The sequence below is a fragment of the Xenopus tropicalis genome, chromosome 6 (assembly GCF_000004195.4).
Source record: "Xenopus tropicalis strain Nigerian chromosome 6, UCB_Xtro_10.0, whole genome shotgun sequence".
NCBI classification, from domain to species: domain Eukaryota; kingdom Metazoa; phylum Chordata; class Amphibia; order Anura; family Pipidae; genus Xenopus; species Xenopus tropicalis.
In genome coordinates this window covers 124,025,550-124,038,458 of record NC_030682.2, presented here as the reverse complement: position 1 = coordinate 124,038,458, position 12,909 = coordinate 124,025,550, and the positions used below count along the sequence as shown (strand labels likewise).

The 12,909-nt window shown below is 39.4% G+C and overlaps 1 protein-coding gene across 1 annotated transcript; it reads right to left on the bottom strand.

Annotated features, from left to right (window-relative positions):
* Positions 1-2,458: 2,458 nt before the first annotated feature.
* Positions 2,459-12,374, bottom strand: chmp4c (charged multivesicular body protein 4C). The gene is made up of 5 exons (XM_002936624.5): positions 12,041-12,374; positions 9,304-9,481; positions 7,014-7,128; positions 5,369-5,477; positions 2,459-3,042 (listed from the first exon to the last, which is right to left on the bottom strand). The coding sequence occupies exons 1-5, from the start codon at positions 12,240-12,242 to the stop codon at positions 2,978-2,980; spliced, it is 669 nt and encodes a 222-aa protein (XP_002936670.1). The 5' UTR covers positions 12,243-12,374; the 3' UTR covers positions 2,459-2,977.
* Positions 12,375-12,909: the final 535 nt, after the last annotated feature.

Genomic DNA, 12,909 nt, shown 5'->3' with positions numbered 1-12,909 from the left:
GCAAATTTCCCCAAGCTGTGTGCTTTAGCCTGCCTTTTATACTCTGTCCTGACTCTCAACGAGAAGAAACACAAACTATTAGCAATTGTGATTTGATCCCTCTGCAAGCTGGTGGCATTAGTTGAAGCGTCTCATCCTGCGCTCTGCTTGCTAAAGGTCTTATCATGGGAGTCAAGAGACTGTAAAACAATTGATTGATCAAATATAGAGACATCTCACCTGTGAAATAAACCTATTTGTATGTAAATTCTTAGCTGAGTCTACCCCTGCATGTGTTTGTACAGTTTGTAATATGATTGGCAAGGCGCGTGTACACAATACAAACCGCTCTTCCAAATCTGTTAAATCAGGTAACCGCAGTGGAGTTATTAACATGTATAATTCCCTACACAGCGTTTCCATGTATCCTTGTTGTCTTTTTCTTTTAACACTTGAGGTGGCGGCAGAAAATGACTCCTCTAAGGTTTTTCTATAGTAAGGCTATCTGCTTCTGTTTTCCACAGGCTGAAAATGAAAACCAATTGCAAATTGTCTCAGAATATTGCTAGCTACATCATACTAAAAGTTAATATAAAAGTGAACAACCCCTTTAAATATTACACCTTGTTAAACATATATTTGTCTCTTCCAAAAAAACAAAAATCCATTTCTGTGCAAGCACTGAGACTTGTCTAATGTACTGTGCTGAGACATGAATGATTCATGGCCGATGATTGCAGGAACCTATACAAAACCATCTTCTGCCTCTTCAGCAGGTGGCCTTGTAGAATACGTAATCGTATCCGGCACAGCAGGAATAGAGGGTTGTTACAGCACGGCGTCTCCGTGTAATGTGCCTGCACAAACAGCCTTTATCTTGTAATGTGAGATCAAGGCATTGTACATGCATTAAATGCAGGAAGATGGCAATAAAGACAAATATGATACTTCCCATCATATAATTTGTCAAGGAATAAAAAAAAAAAATATGCTATTAAAGGACAAGTAAACCTCCCACAAAATATTTGATCAGTGAACATCCTCTTTGAAATCTTGAAATACCTGCCACACCTGTTGTTCAAAGGTTAATGGTAAGGCTGCAGCATCCCCTTAATCACTTGGGATTCCTTCGCCTCCTCTAACCCACTTGGCCCCCTCCCTTAGGAATTGACTTTTGGCTGTTGGCTACTGAGCATGCTCAGTTCTTATAAACTCAGGTTACCAAACAAACCCTCCAGCTTAGCAGCCAATTAAAAAGATGGCACTGCTGGTTTACATAGAAACTCTGCTCTAGCTGTGCGCGCTGCTGGAAAACATGTTTTTTCTCCTAACCTCCTCTTATGAGCTCAGTTTAACTATTGCAGGTCACAATTCAAGCGGGACATTTAATCAAAGTAAGTTCTGGACCAAGACGTGGCGTAGGGCTGATATTTTTGCCAAGCGGAAAAACGCTTGGCGAAAATACAGCCCTACGCCTGCTACTTGTGCCTGCACCCAAATGAATGGAATATGCTTGGGTGCAGGCACATGTAGCGGATATACGCATAAAAATGCGAGAGAATGCAAAGTCTCACGTTTTCATGCGTATATCGGCTACATGTGCCTGCACCCGAGCGTATCTCATTCACATTCGGGTGCAGGCACAAGTAGCAGGCGTAGGGCTGTATTTTTGGCAAGTGTTTTTCCGCTTGCCGAAAATATCAGCCCTACGCCACATCTGCCATCAGCCTAACCTCTGCTTGTTCATCAAACGCATCTAATGATGCCCAATACTATGTAAAAAAAAAATCACAGCCTCTTTTATGGCTTGTGTATGGATACATTGGGGCTCATTTATCAACACTGGGCAAATTTGCCCATAAACAGTAAACCATAGCAACCAAGCAGAAATTGGCTTTTTTTCAGACAGTTGCAGGTAGAACAATGAATGCAACAATTTGATAAGAGGATAAGAGGTTTTACCATAATTTGGATCTCCTACCTTAAGTCTACTAAAAATAATTTAAACATTAATTTAACCCAATAGGACTGTTTTGCCCCCAATAAATATTGATTATATCTTTGTTGGGATCAGGTACAAGGTACTGTTTTATTATTATAGAGAAAAAGGACATAACTTAAAAATTGGAATCATTTGTTTAAATAGATTCTATGGGAGATGGCCTTCCCATAATTCAGAGCCGGATAACAGGTTTCCGGATAACCTGTACTTGTGTTGACATCCAGTTGAATTGATATGGTGAGGCTACTTTTAATTGATATGGTTTTTGCTTCATAAGATCACAGTGATTTAAATGCCATGTGTGCCAGACATAGCAGCACCAAACACATTACCAATGGTTGATTCATTAGAATACAGTTATAGTGGCAATGCAGGTCTTCTATTTCCATCCCACAGTGCCTTCACTTTTCAGCTCCAGTAACTTATTTGTATGGTGCCTGTTGGTAGGTGCCCAATGCAAATACTGCAGAGAACAAGTAACATTATATTGAGGCAAAGCATCAAAACTATTTTATTAAACCAAAATACTTACATCATTATATACAGCACAAGCAAGGCCATATGGTGCCCATTATAATACATCTGAAGGATACCTCAAGGCACTCAGGGTTTTAAACATATAAAGGCACAAGGTCCAAGGCTTTGCTTTATGGAAGTCCTGTGTGTGAAGATGACTTTTTTCCATATATGCATACATCTGTCAATTTCCAAAGGAAGCTGGCCCTTCTGTCTGCACTCACAAATACACAGCTATATACATACAAAAGTGCATATAAATATTGCCACAGGAAAAAAACAAATATTCCTTTTCTATAATTTACATTTTTCTACAAGCGATCATGAAGGCAGCCTTTGGGGAGAAACATTTTTATAGTCCTGGGTTATTTCTTTGAACGAAATGGCCTCACTGCCGACTGACTGCACAGTGATGTTTTTTCTGATTCAAGAATTAACCTGTGCAGATTTTTTATTATTGTACCCAAACTTCTTCCATCTTTAAGTGGCCCAAGCCGCCAGCATCTGCATGTCATCATCATCCTCCACCTTCTTGCGTGAAGATGCTGTAGGCAAAACAAGAAGCTGGTTAGGTAGGCATGATGAACTAATAATGGCATGATTGCTATGTTGTTCCACCCTGTTTGTCATGTTTTGGATATGTTACAGCTTTAAGCGACACTACAGCAAGCAACGTTACTGTTCTCTTTTTAAAGGAGAATGAAAGTTAAAATCACCGGGGGGTGCCAAACAGGCCTGGACTGGGATTCACAATAGGCCCTGGCATTTCAAGTACACAGAGGCCCAAACATCCCCCACCAGCCCAATAAATAGTGACTGTCTATGGCATCTTACAGCAGCCCCTCTGGCATTTGCCAGAATCCACAGATTGCCAGTCTAGGCCTGGTGCCAAATGTTAGGCACCCCCAGTGATTGTAATCACTTACTTGATACCCCAGGCTGGTGTTAGCAGAAAACTGCAGAGGTCTGGGGTTTCCTCTCAGTGAGCACCACAGAACAATCTTCTTCTTCCACTTCATCTTTCTTCGCTACCCTGGTGCCAACAAAAGCTCAGTAGAGTGAAAAAGCAGGCTTTCTTGTTAAAGGTTAACTTTTCTCTCTACTGAGCATGTACACCCGGTGTGAAGGAAGAAAAGTGTCACTTGTACTAATGGACCCTGGGCCAGTACAGTTTTCTGCTAACAGGAGCACCGGCCCAGGGTATCAAGTAAGTGAATACTATCACTGGGGGGGGGGGTGCCTAGTATTTCATTCTCCTTTAATGACAGTGGTGGTCAAAACACCCAGCCTGACCTAAGCAGCTATATGCCTTAGGGCCCACTCTGTAACAGATAAGCAAGTTAGAACACAATGGTTTCAGCTGAAATAAACGGGTCAACTGGCATTCATGACTTGAGAAAAATATTTCTATACATAAAATAAGTCTTTCCCAAGAAATAACAAGAACAAAAAAGAGATGGGAAGATTGGATTCAAAGAGAAAGGAAAGCCTGTTACCCTTCTTCATGCTATCCAATAGAAGGTCCCTGTGGGTACGTGATCGCTAAAATAATCTTTAAATATCCGCTCCTGTGTAAAGTATTGCCCTCCTAAAGAAATTGATATTTCTACTCCGCCGCCATGTTTTTTTCAATGACGTAATAGATATGGCACTGGGTGAACTGAAAGTGCATGTGCCAAAATTTTCCCCCCAGGATGCGAGCTGGTTTGCATAAAGGAAAGCACGCAACATTTATTGCGCATGCGTTCCCTGGTCTTGATGGTAGAGCGATGGATTGTGGGTTAAGTTTTTTATATACTAAGGGCATTTGTGAAAACAAGGGCTTCAGTGCTGCTGCAAACTTGAGCGAAATGACTGCACTATTAGCCTGTATAGAAGTACACCTTTCCCTGGACACAATCTTGTATTCAGAATTCAAGTTATTAAATGGATAAAATAGAAGGGCTTGAAGAAATATATATATTCTAAAGTGATTCTGACTTACTCGTGTCATAATCATGCTCATACATGGGCTACTAAAAGCTGCCAATAGACAGAGTTGGCAGTTTATCGGCATGTGTATAGGGCTCTCAGATAGGCTTGCCGATGGACTGTGTCCCATCAATGTGATCAGGTCGTTTGGCCCAACAGCCAAATAATAGGATCGACCCAATATTTACTTAGAGAAGCTTACCCTCATTAAGTTTAGCACAACCTCAATAGGCTGCTACAAGCAATACCCTGTGCTACATCTCTTACATTGCTTAATTCTCATCTTTCCCATTCCCACACCTTGAGTCTCAACACCCTATACTTATAGATGGTAAGCCCAGTGTATAAAGCCACTTATTGTACAGCGCTGCAGAATATGTTGCAGGTATGTTTTAAAGTTATACAAGTTAATAACAATAATGTTGCCCACCTCAAGGTAAAAATTCATCAAACAATCTTGCCAAACAAATGGATGTTTTCAGTGTATTGCTATTTTAAGTACTAAGGATGCCTCCTGGGATCATATGATTCACAATGCACACAAGCACACCAAGCGCACACATACATGTTAGGTCCCATCAGTTAATTAATGGGCACATTGTTGTATTTTACTCCCACACTTCTTTTTGTCACAGTTAAAGCTGCATTATTTTGTCATGTGATCTCTGAGGCAGCACACAGACTATCACAAAAAGGTGGATCAAGTCAAAAGATATAAAAAGACAATATTTACTGAAATATATTCCTTTTAGGTAAGATTTTTTCATAGGCCACTAAATATGATATCTGTTGTATCTGAATTGTGATGTCCTGCCCTTCTTAAGTATACTTATTTTGTGTAGTTAGTAACAGGTAGGCTCGACGTGAGTGTGAGTAAGTGAACACAATGATAAAAAGTACCTGGTCGAGATGGAAGTTTTGTTGAAGGAACACTTGGCAATTTAACATTGGCCATTTGAGAGTTCATATCCTCTTGTTCCAGCTCTTCTAATTCTGCCATCAACTCATCCTGAAAAATGTGCAAAGCATTGTTATCTTTACTTTATGCAAATGAGAATTCAAGCATCACTTGAGCCTAAATTGTGAATACAGAGGGTAATTCCTAGGTTATTAACACTGTGGCAACAGGGCCTGTTGTGATTTGCTTCTTAAGGAATGTTCAAAATAAAGAATTTACTCAGTCCATACATTGGGTTTGGTTATTTGCATGAGTATCACCTTCACTAAACATGCCAAATAATTTAGCATTATTGACCCAAGGCTTGCCGGCCGTGTTTCAATCATAATGGTTCCCACGCAGTTACATGTGTTTACAATATTTTCTACAATATGTTTAGTAGAAAAAATAAAATAAATTCATTAGTAATACAAAACAGAGTTGGCTACATACAGTCTGATTCCTTTGTTGGGCACAATAAATGGAGTGCGCTTTGTCCACAAACAAATAACATGGGAAGTTATGACATTACACTTTTTGAGTCACCTGGTAACCTCCCCCTGGTACCAAGAGATGTCACTCAGACAAGTCTAATAAGAATATACGCCACTTGCTCAGAACCATCACATGAGGTGCCCCATTCAAAGAAAAACAGTGAGCCACATTTGATAAAGTCATTCAAACAAACTCAACCCTAGAGAATCAGACAATCAAGTTAAGGGAGTTCCTGTTCATCCTGTGAGACAGTTCCACTATACACATGTACCATTAACTGGCTTCTTTATTTATTCACCGGTACTCATTAAATGCATATTTGAAAATAACCATTACATAATTACGAGTAAATTACACCTGCGTATATGATTGCTAACGTCATTAATACAGTAACAGGAATACTGAAAATATTTTTCAAACAATGATACATGATGATATATATCAGTAATGTAAAGATTCACTCTAGTCTGAAATGTGAATTTAGAGCTTAATACATACAGTAAAATCTCACCCACGTTCTATTCATTCCAATGGGATTTTAAGAAGATTATTTGTCAATTGGTGAACTTGATTGATAAATATGCTTCTAAAAATCCCATAGGAATAATTAGATTGTGGGTGAGATTTTGCAGTATATTTTAAGCTCTAAACTCACATTTTGATAAATCTGCTCCTACAAGTTGTTTGCACAGACTTTAAGGTGCACATTGCAGACAAGTGTGAATCTATAGAATTTCTAGTTTGATCTTCAATACATCTGCCGCTAACTTTAATTCTATAAAATGCTGGTCATAAAATGCTAATGTTCCAGATTTTTTTCCTCAGTATTTGCCCAGTAGATTAATAGTGATATTTTATACGTTAAAAGTTTTTCCCAACTTCTGTAAAGTGGTGACTGGCTAGGTTTCTACTGTCAATCAGCCTTGCTAACAGCAGCCCCTGACCAATTGTCAGATCCCCTGGCCACGCTGCCCAATAGCCATCTGTTCAGCCCACAGGCCCATTTGTCAGATAAGCCAAATGTTGGCCTGTATATAGTCACCTTTACAGTTTCATGGGAATTAAATGCAAAATCTTTCTTACAAAGATTAAGAAAACCTAATAAATGCTTACCTCATCAAAATCATCACAAAACCCAGCCGGCCGAGAAATGGCATCAGAGATTTCTTGTGCAACATCCTGCTGCTCATGAATGTCCTGCATTAAGTTATCAATCTTTTCTAAATCCCTAGAAAGGATATGAAACATTTATATTACACAGAGGCTGTGCTGCATGTAAAAATCAGCAAAAAATCAGGACATTTCTAGAATACAGGCAGGCAACAGTAATACTCATGATTGCTAATTCCTCTACATTCCCTATCTAACTAGGGTACCGTTCAAGACAAATACGCCTGCCTCAGTTACTAGACTGCCCCACTTCTTATGTGCTGAACCCCTGTGGCAATGGGGTGTAGACTCACTGGTGTAAAAAAAGTATTGTGATCTCTACCAATAGAACTGATGACATTCTTCTTGTCAAGGTCTATGGCACACAGGGCAAACCTTTGACATTCTGCCCCCTGTGTTTTTCTCTTCTAACAATAGGTGTACTTAAAATTTCCCACTGCTGCCTCCCACTGTATATAATGTTTATTAGAAAAAGCACAAGCAAGGGCAGTTTTCAGACAACTACCCTGAACATAATTGAGGTAGAAGAGGTGATTACCAGGCATTTTAACACACAAGGCCATGGGGAATCGCTCATGTTCCATAGGCCTAAAAATACACATTCTTAAAGTTCTATAGATAAATGGCATATCATTTTCCTGCAATGGCTTCCACCCATATATGAGTGATGACTAAGAAGAGGTGATCACCACTCCTCAGAGCAAAAACTGCCCCTGGTATTTTCTAAACTCTCCACACGCATGCACACATAAGTTGTAAAACTAGCACAGATTAAAAGCACAGACAATTTTGAAAGCAAACTCAAAGGGAAAGTTAATTGCCATCAGTCAACATTAAAATAACAAAGAGTAGTCTTTCCAGATAATTCATTATTGCTCTGCCCTACTAACCACTCTGCACATAAGCTGCATGCTGCTTCATAAAGAGTCTACAAAGAAGCAAAAGGGTATGCTGCCCACATAAAACTGTTTGTGATATTAACCAACATTCTGTCACACATCATGCATTTCACCACAGTACAGTTGTTTTGTATTTGAGGAGCCTAAATCATAGCAAATCAAGTGACATTTTATAAACTGCAAGCTAAGCAGGTTGTGGATTCACCACATGTAAAATACATCTATTGTATCAAGAAAACAAATGCTGCAGGAGGACTTGGAAGCAGACATTTAACCACCCACAAATTTAAATTCAGCCTGAAACACTTAAAAACCATTAGGAAAGCTCTTCTCACTGCGCAAGTTATATATTGCCGTAATAAGTTTGCTCAGGACTGGAGAATTCACTAAAAAGTGCTATGAAAAGCCGGATACCCCCTGATAGCTAGGTTTGGGGTAAAAAGCAAGAGTGAAGGTACAATAGGGTAAGATTTGGGGTGAACATCTGTCTGTGTTCTAAATAATGTTAGAACTATATCTGAATGGCTTATTCACCAATGTTTTATAAAACATTTACCCTTGCTATGCACTAAGGGGGCCTGACCCTGACCTTGAAGGGTCCCTTGAAAATAAAAAAGTCTAGCAACCACTTTTTTAAAGGAATAACCGATATTTATATTGATGTGTTCTTTCTAATAAATACATCCTTTTAAAGCCATGTTCCCATACATGCACGCATGTATACCCCGACATTAAAACTGGAAAGTGTATCTTAACGTATGTAGAAAGTTCTACTGAACCCCATTTTTCTGATGGCACCAAGATAGTGAAAGTCACAGTTTTTAGCATCAGTGATGCAGAATTTAAAGGAGAAGGAAAGGCTAAATCACTGGGGGTGCCAAATGTTAGGCACCCCCCCCCCTCCCAGACACATTCACTTTTTTGTTAAAGTCAGCTTTCCACTCTACTGTGCAAAATCCGAAGCAGGAAGATGGATTGCTAGCTTGCATACACCCCAGCCTGTGCAGTTTTTTTCCTAACAGGAGCACCAGTGGAGGGTTTTAGGTAAGAGTTTACAATCACTGGGGGTGCCTAACATTTTGTTCCCCCCGGTTATTTAGCCTTTCCTTTCCCTTTAAAACACGTTCTACAAAATGAGAAATAAAAGGCAGCAGCAGATGTGGAGTCTGGAATGAACATCTTGTGGTATTATGAATGGAATAACAGATGTAGAAAGGAAAAGAGGGCTGCTGTGTAATGGAATATTTAGAAGGATAATTTAGAATAAAATATCTGAGCAGAAGACTGATTTACCCTATTCTAGTCACAGTATAGCAACTGGTTGGTATGCTTACATGTTCTCATGTACCGCTTTCATAGCTTTCGCTGCGTAACCCATATTTTTTAACACTTCTGTGTTGGTGTGTGAATTTTCCAGGGCTTCTCTTTGGAATTCAATAGTTGAAAGAGTTCCATCAATTTGTGCCAGCTGCTTCTCCATTTTCTTCTTTCTTTTTAATGCTTGCAAGGCAGCTGAGGGTAGAAAGCAGTGGGGAAGGGCTGCATCAGTACATACACAAACATACTGTGGTGTCAATTGCACACATAACAAAACAGATTTATTATGGAGTGTAAAAAATAGCTTTGTCACATAAAAAACAGTGTGTAATTTCTTTACCCTTTTTCTCTTAAAGCGAATTCCACTGGAAATAGCAGCATCAAATCTGATTTTTGGACAATGTAAAACAAAACACACCTTGATAAATTTACCAATTATTTTACACAGCCTTTTACACAATTTGTTCTTTGAATTTTGTTTTACACAGCATAATAGGCCACTAAATGTATAAACAGTATGGGGCGATTTAACTTTTAGTATGTTATAGAATGGCCAATTCTAAGCAACTTTTCAAGTGGTCTTCATTATTTATTTTTTATGTTTTTTTTTTAATTATTTGCCTTCTTCTGCTGACTCTTTGCTCAAAGGTGAACAACTTTGAGTACAACTTAAACATATTTCTGTTGCTTGTGTTTCATGGTGGGTTTAACAAAGATACTATATTTGGTCCACAAGGACCTATAAGGATCATTTTCATAATAATAATAAATAATAATAATAATAATAATAAATAATAATAGTATATAATGTAAATGTAACAAAGGACTGCACCAGTCTGCTCTAATAATTTGCTTTGTTTAGATCATTCACCACATTTTACTACTGGCAATTTTTTTCTCAAAACCGTGACAAAGATTTGGCAGCAAAAAAGGCCCATTCACTTCAATGCATGTGGAGAGAGGAAAAAACTCCACTGACTTTTATGCATTTGGCATGAGAAAAAAACACCTATAGACTTCAATGTATTTTATGTAAAAAAATTCAAAAAAAAATGCCCATTGACTTCAAGAGGTTTATTGGATAAGGGGGCTTGTTTATGAACAAAGGTGCAGTTGCCCAAAGCAACCAATCAGATATTTACTCTCATTTTCTATCTGGCACTGGACTGATCAAAACGTATTGCTGGTTGGTTGCTATGGACAACTGTGCTTGTGCTGTTTAGCTCTGATGAGTCCCTAGATCCTCTCTTGTTTCTTAACCATACATTAATAAGGGAAGGGTACAAAAGAACAATATGTTCTCATGTTGATCACTTTCAGAAGCATTTGGTTTCAACATTTTCAGCACAATCCTTCTAAAGCTTCTGTTACAGTCCTTGTAAGTCCTGGATGTTTCCTGCTAACAAAGGAACTGTATTATTTATATAGGCCTTAAAGGAGAAGGAAAGGCTAAGTCACTTGGGGGTGCCAAAATGTTAGGCACCCCCAAGTGACTTAGATCGCTTACCTTTTACCCCGGGCTGGTGCCCCTGTTAGGAGAGAACAGCACCAGCCCGGAATAGCAGCGATCGCTTCCTCCTTCCTTTTCGCTTGCGCGCACATGCGCAGTTGAGTGAAAAGCCGAACTTAAACATTAAAGTCGGCATTTCACTCTAATGCGCATGCGCCGGCCGACGGATTTCGACGGCAGAAGAGAAAGGAAGGAGGAAGCGCTTCCTGCAGGTGCCCTGGGCTGGTGCTTTTTTCTCTTAACAGGGGCACCAGCCCAGGGTACAAGGTAAGCGATCTAAGTCACTTGGGGGTGCCTAACATTTTGGCACCCCCAAGTGACTTAGCCTTTCCTTCCCCTTTAACAGGGATATTAAATAGGCCCTGGCATTTCAAGTACACAGAGGCCCAAACAGCCCCCACCAGCCCACAAAATAGTGACTGTCTATGGCATTTTATAGCAGCCCCTCTGGCATTTGCCAGAATCCACAGATTGCCAGGCTGGGCCTGATTTATTACAAGACATTCCATACTAAAGATACTGCCATCCACCCTGCACTGCTTATGAATTTTAGCAAATTGCTCAGTTAAGCAGTGTTTGTAAAATGAAACCACAGGAACTCAAAATTGCAGACATCCGGCACAGACGCACTCTGAAAGAAACCGAACAGGTTCCACCTTTCATGCTAAGAATAGATTCAAAATCAATGGCTTGGGTTTATTGCAAATGGACTTGGCAGACTCCTGTTCTTAAGCTAAATAGGCAAAAAGAACATATTAAAGTTAAGGAAAAATCATTATAGAGAGAATATTTATGATTTCCTGAGTAAACAAAATACACAACAGATGTTATCTGTAACTCTATAGTATGATATTATTTAGAATGCAGGATAAAATATTCACTCAGAGAAGGAGAATCCAAACCACAGTCTTTCAGCTGCTGGTGGTGAAATGACACCTTCTATCATTCAATGACAGGGAGAAAGGAAAAATGACAGTGTATTTATAACAAACCAACGTATTCAGAACCAACAGGAATGTACAATAATGCCGCAAACAAAAACAAACTACAGTATGGGTCAGAGGGCCCAAACGACAGCTGGAGGGCCACAGTTTGAGCACACTTCTTTTCTGCATATGAATCGTATAATTGATAAACTGTACTGAGCAGTGCCTCTTTAGATCTAATTTATTGTACCGTGATTTTAATCCCCCCTTTGTATTGCACTGAGGAATGTGATAGCAACAAACTGCCGGTTCACTTGCCTCTTTTGTTCTTGGTGCCGTGTTTTTTTGCTGTGGCCAGCTCCAGTTCGATCTTCTTTTCCAGGTACTCCTGCTTTTTGGTTAACATTTCCTCCGTCTCCCTGAGTTTAAAGAGGGCCTCCTGTGCACTGGGTCCTTTTCTGTTCTTTGACGAAGATCCTGACCCACCAGAGGACTTGAATAACTTTGTGATCTTGCTCATTTTTGCTTAAAATGTGTCTGAACAACAGGACTTGGATATTTTCTAGATAATATGAAAATAGCAAGAGATGCACTAAGCACAGCCGGACACCTGTAATTTCCCAGCCCGTAGAACCTGAAAAGCAACTTCAGTGAAACATCAACCTGGGAGAGGCCAAGGAGTGAGGGGGTGGGGAGACCAGGAAAGCAATCAAGTGACTTGTGATGTAACTGAATACCTGTCATTTGTTTCTCCCAACCTTCCCACACCTCTAATCAAATACAATAACTATTATGTAAAGGCATATATCCTTTTTTTATTGTAGTTTCTATGTCTAGAGATGTGTATTTCCATAGATGGATCCTGCCTTTTCCTGTTATGTCTTACCAGAACAAAGGAAAATGTTACAGTGATGCAGCGAGCTATAAATAATGCATATAAACTAAAAACTCTATGTACTTTATAGCTGCCTATCCCTCTGACAGCAAGATGGATACTTTACACTAGGGTTGGGCAGTATGGTAACTATTATTCTAAAGCTCTTATCTCCCTGACATAAGCTGTTGTAAGTTGATGTTCAACATCAACTGCATGATACATCCCTTGTTTATGGTAACATACTAACAGAGAAGATGAGGCTGCAAAACAGACACACATCCAACAAGTTCAATCTCTTTTGCCTATGTGA

Coding starts and splice junctions, on each gene's coding strand:
- chmp4c (XM_002936624.5), bottom strand. CDS start 12,242: ATGAGCAAGATCACAAAGTTATTCAAGTCCTCTGGTGGGTCAGGATCT. Junction 9,482..12,040: donor CGGCACCAAGAACAAAAGAG/GCAAGTGAACCG, acceptor TTCTACCCTCAG/CTGCCTTGCAAGCATTAAAA. Junction 5,478..7,013: donor TTTGTGATGATTTTGATGAG/GTAAGCATTTAT, acceptor CACATTTTTCAG/GATGAGTTGATGGCAGAATT.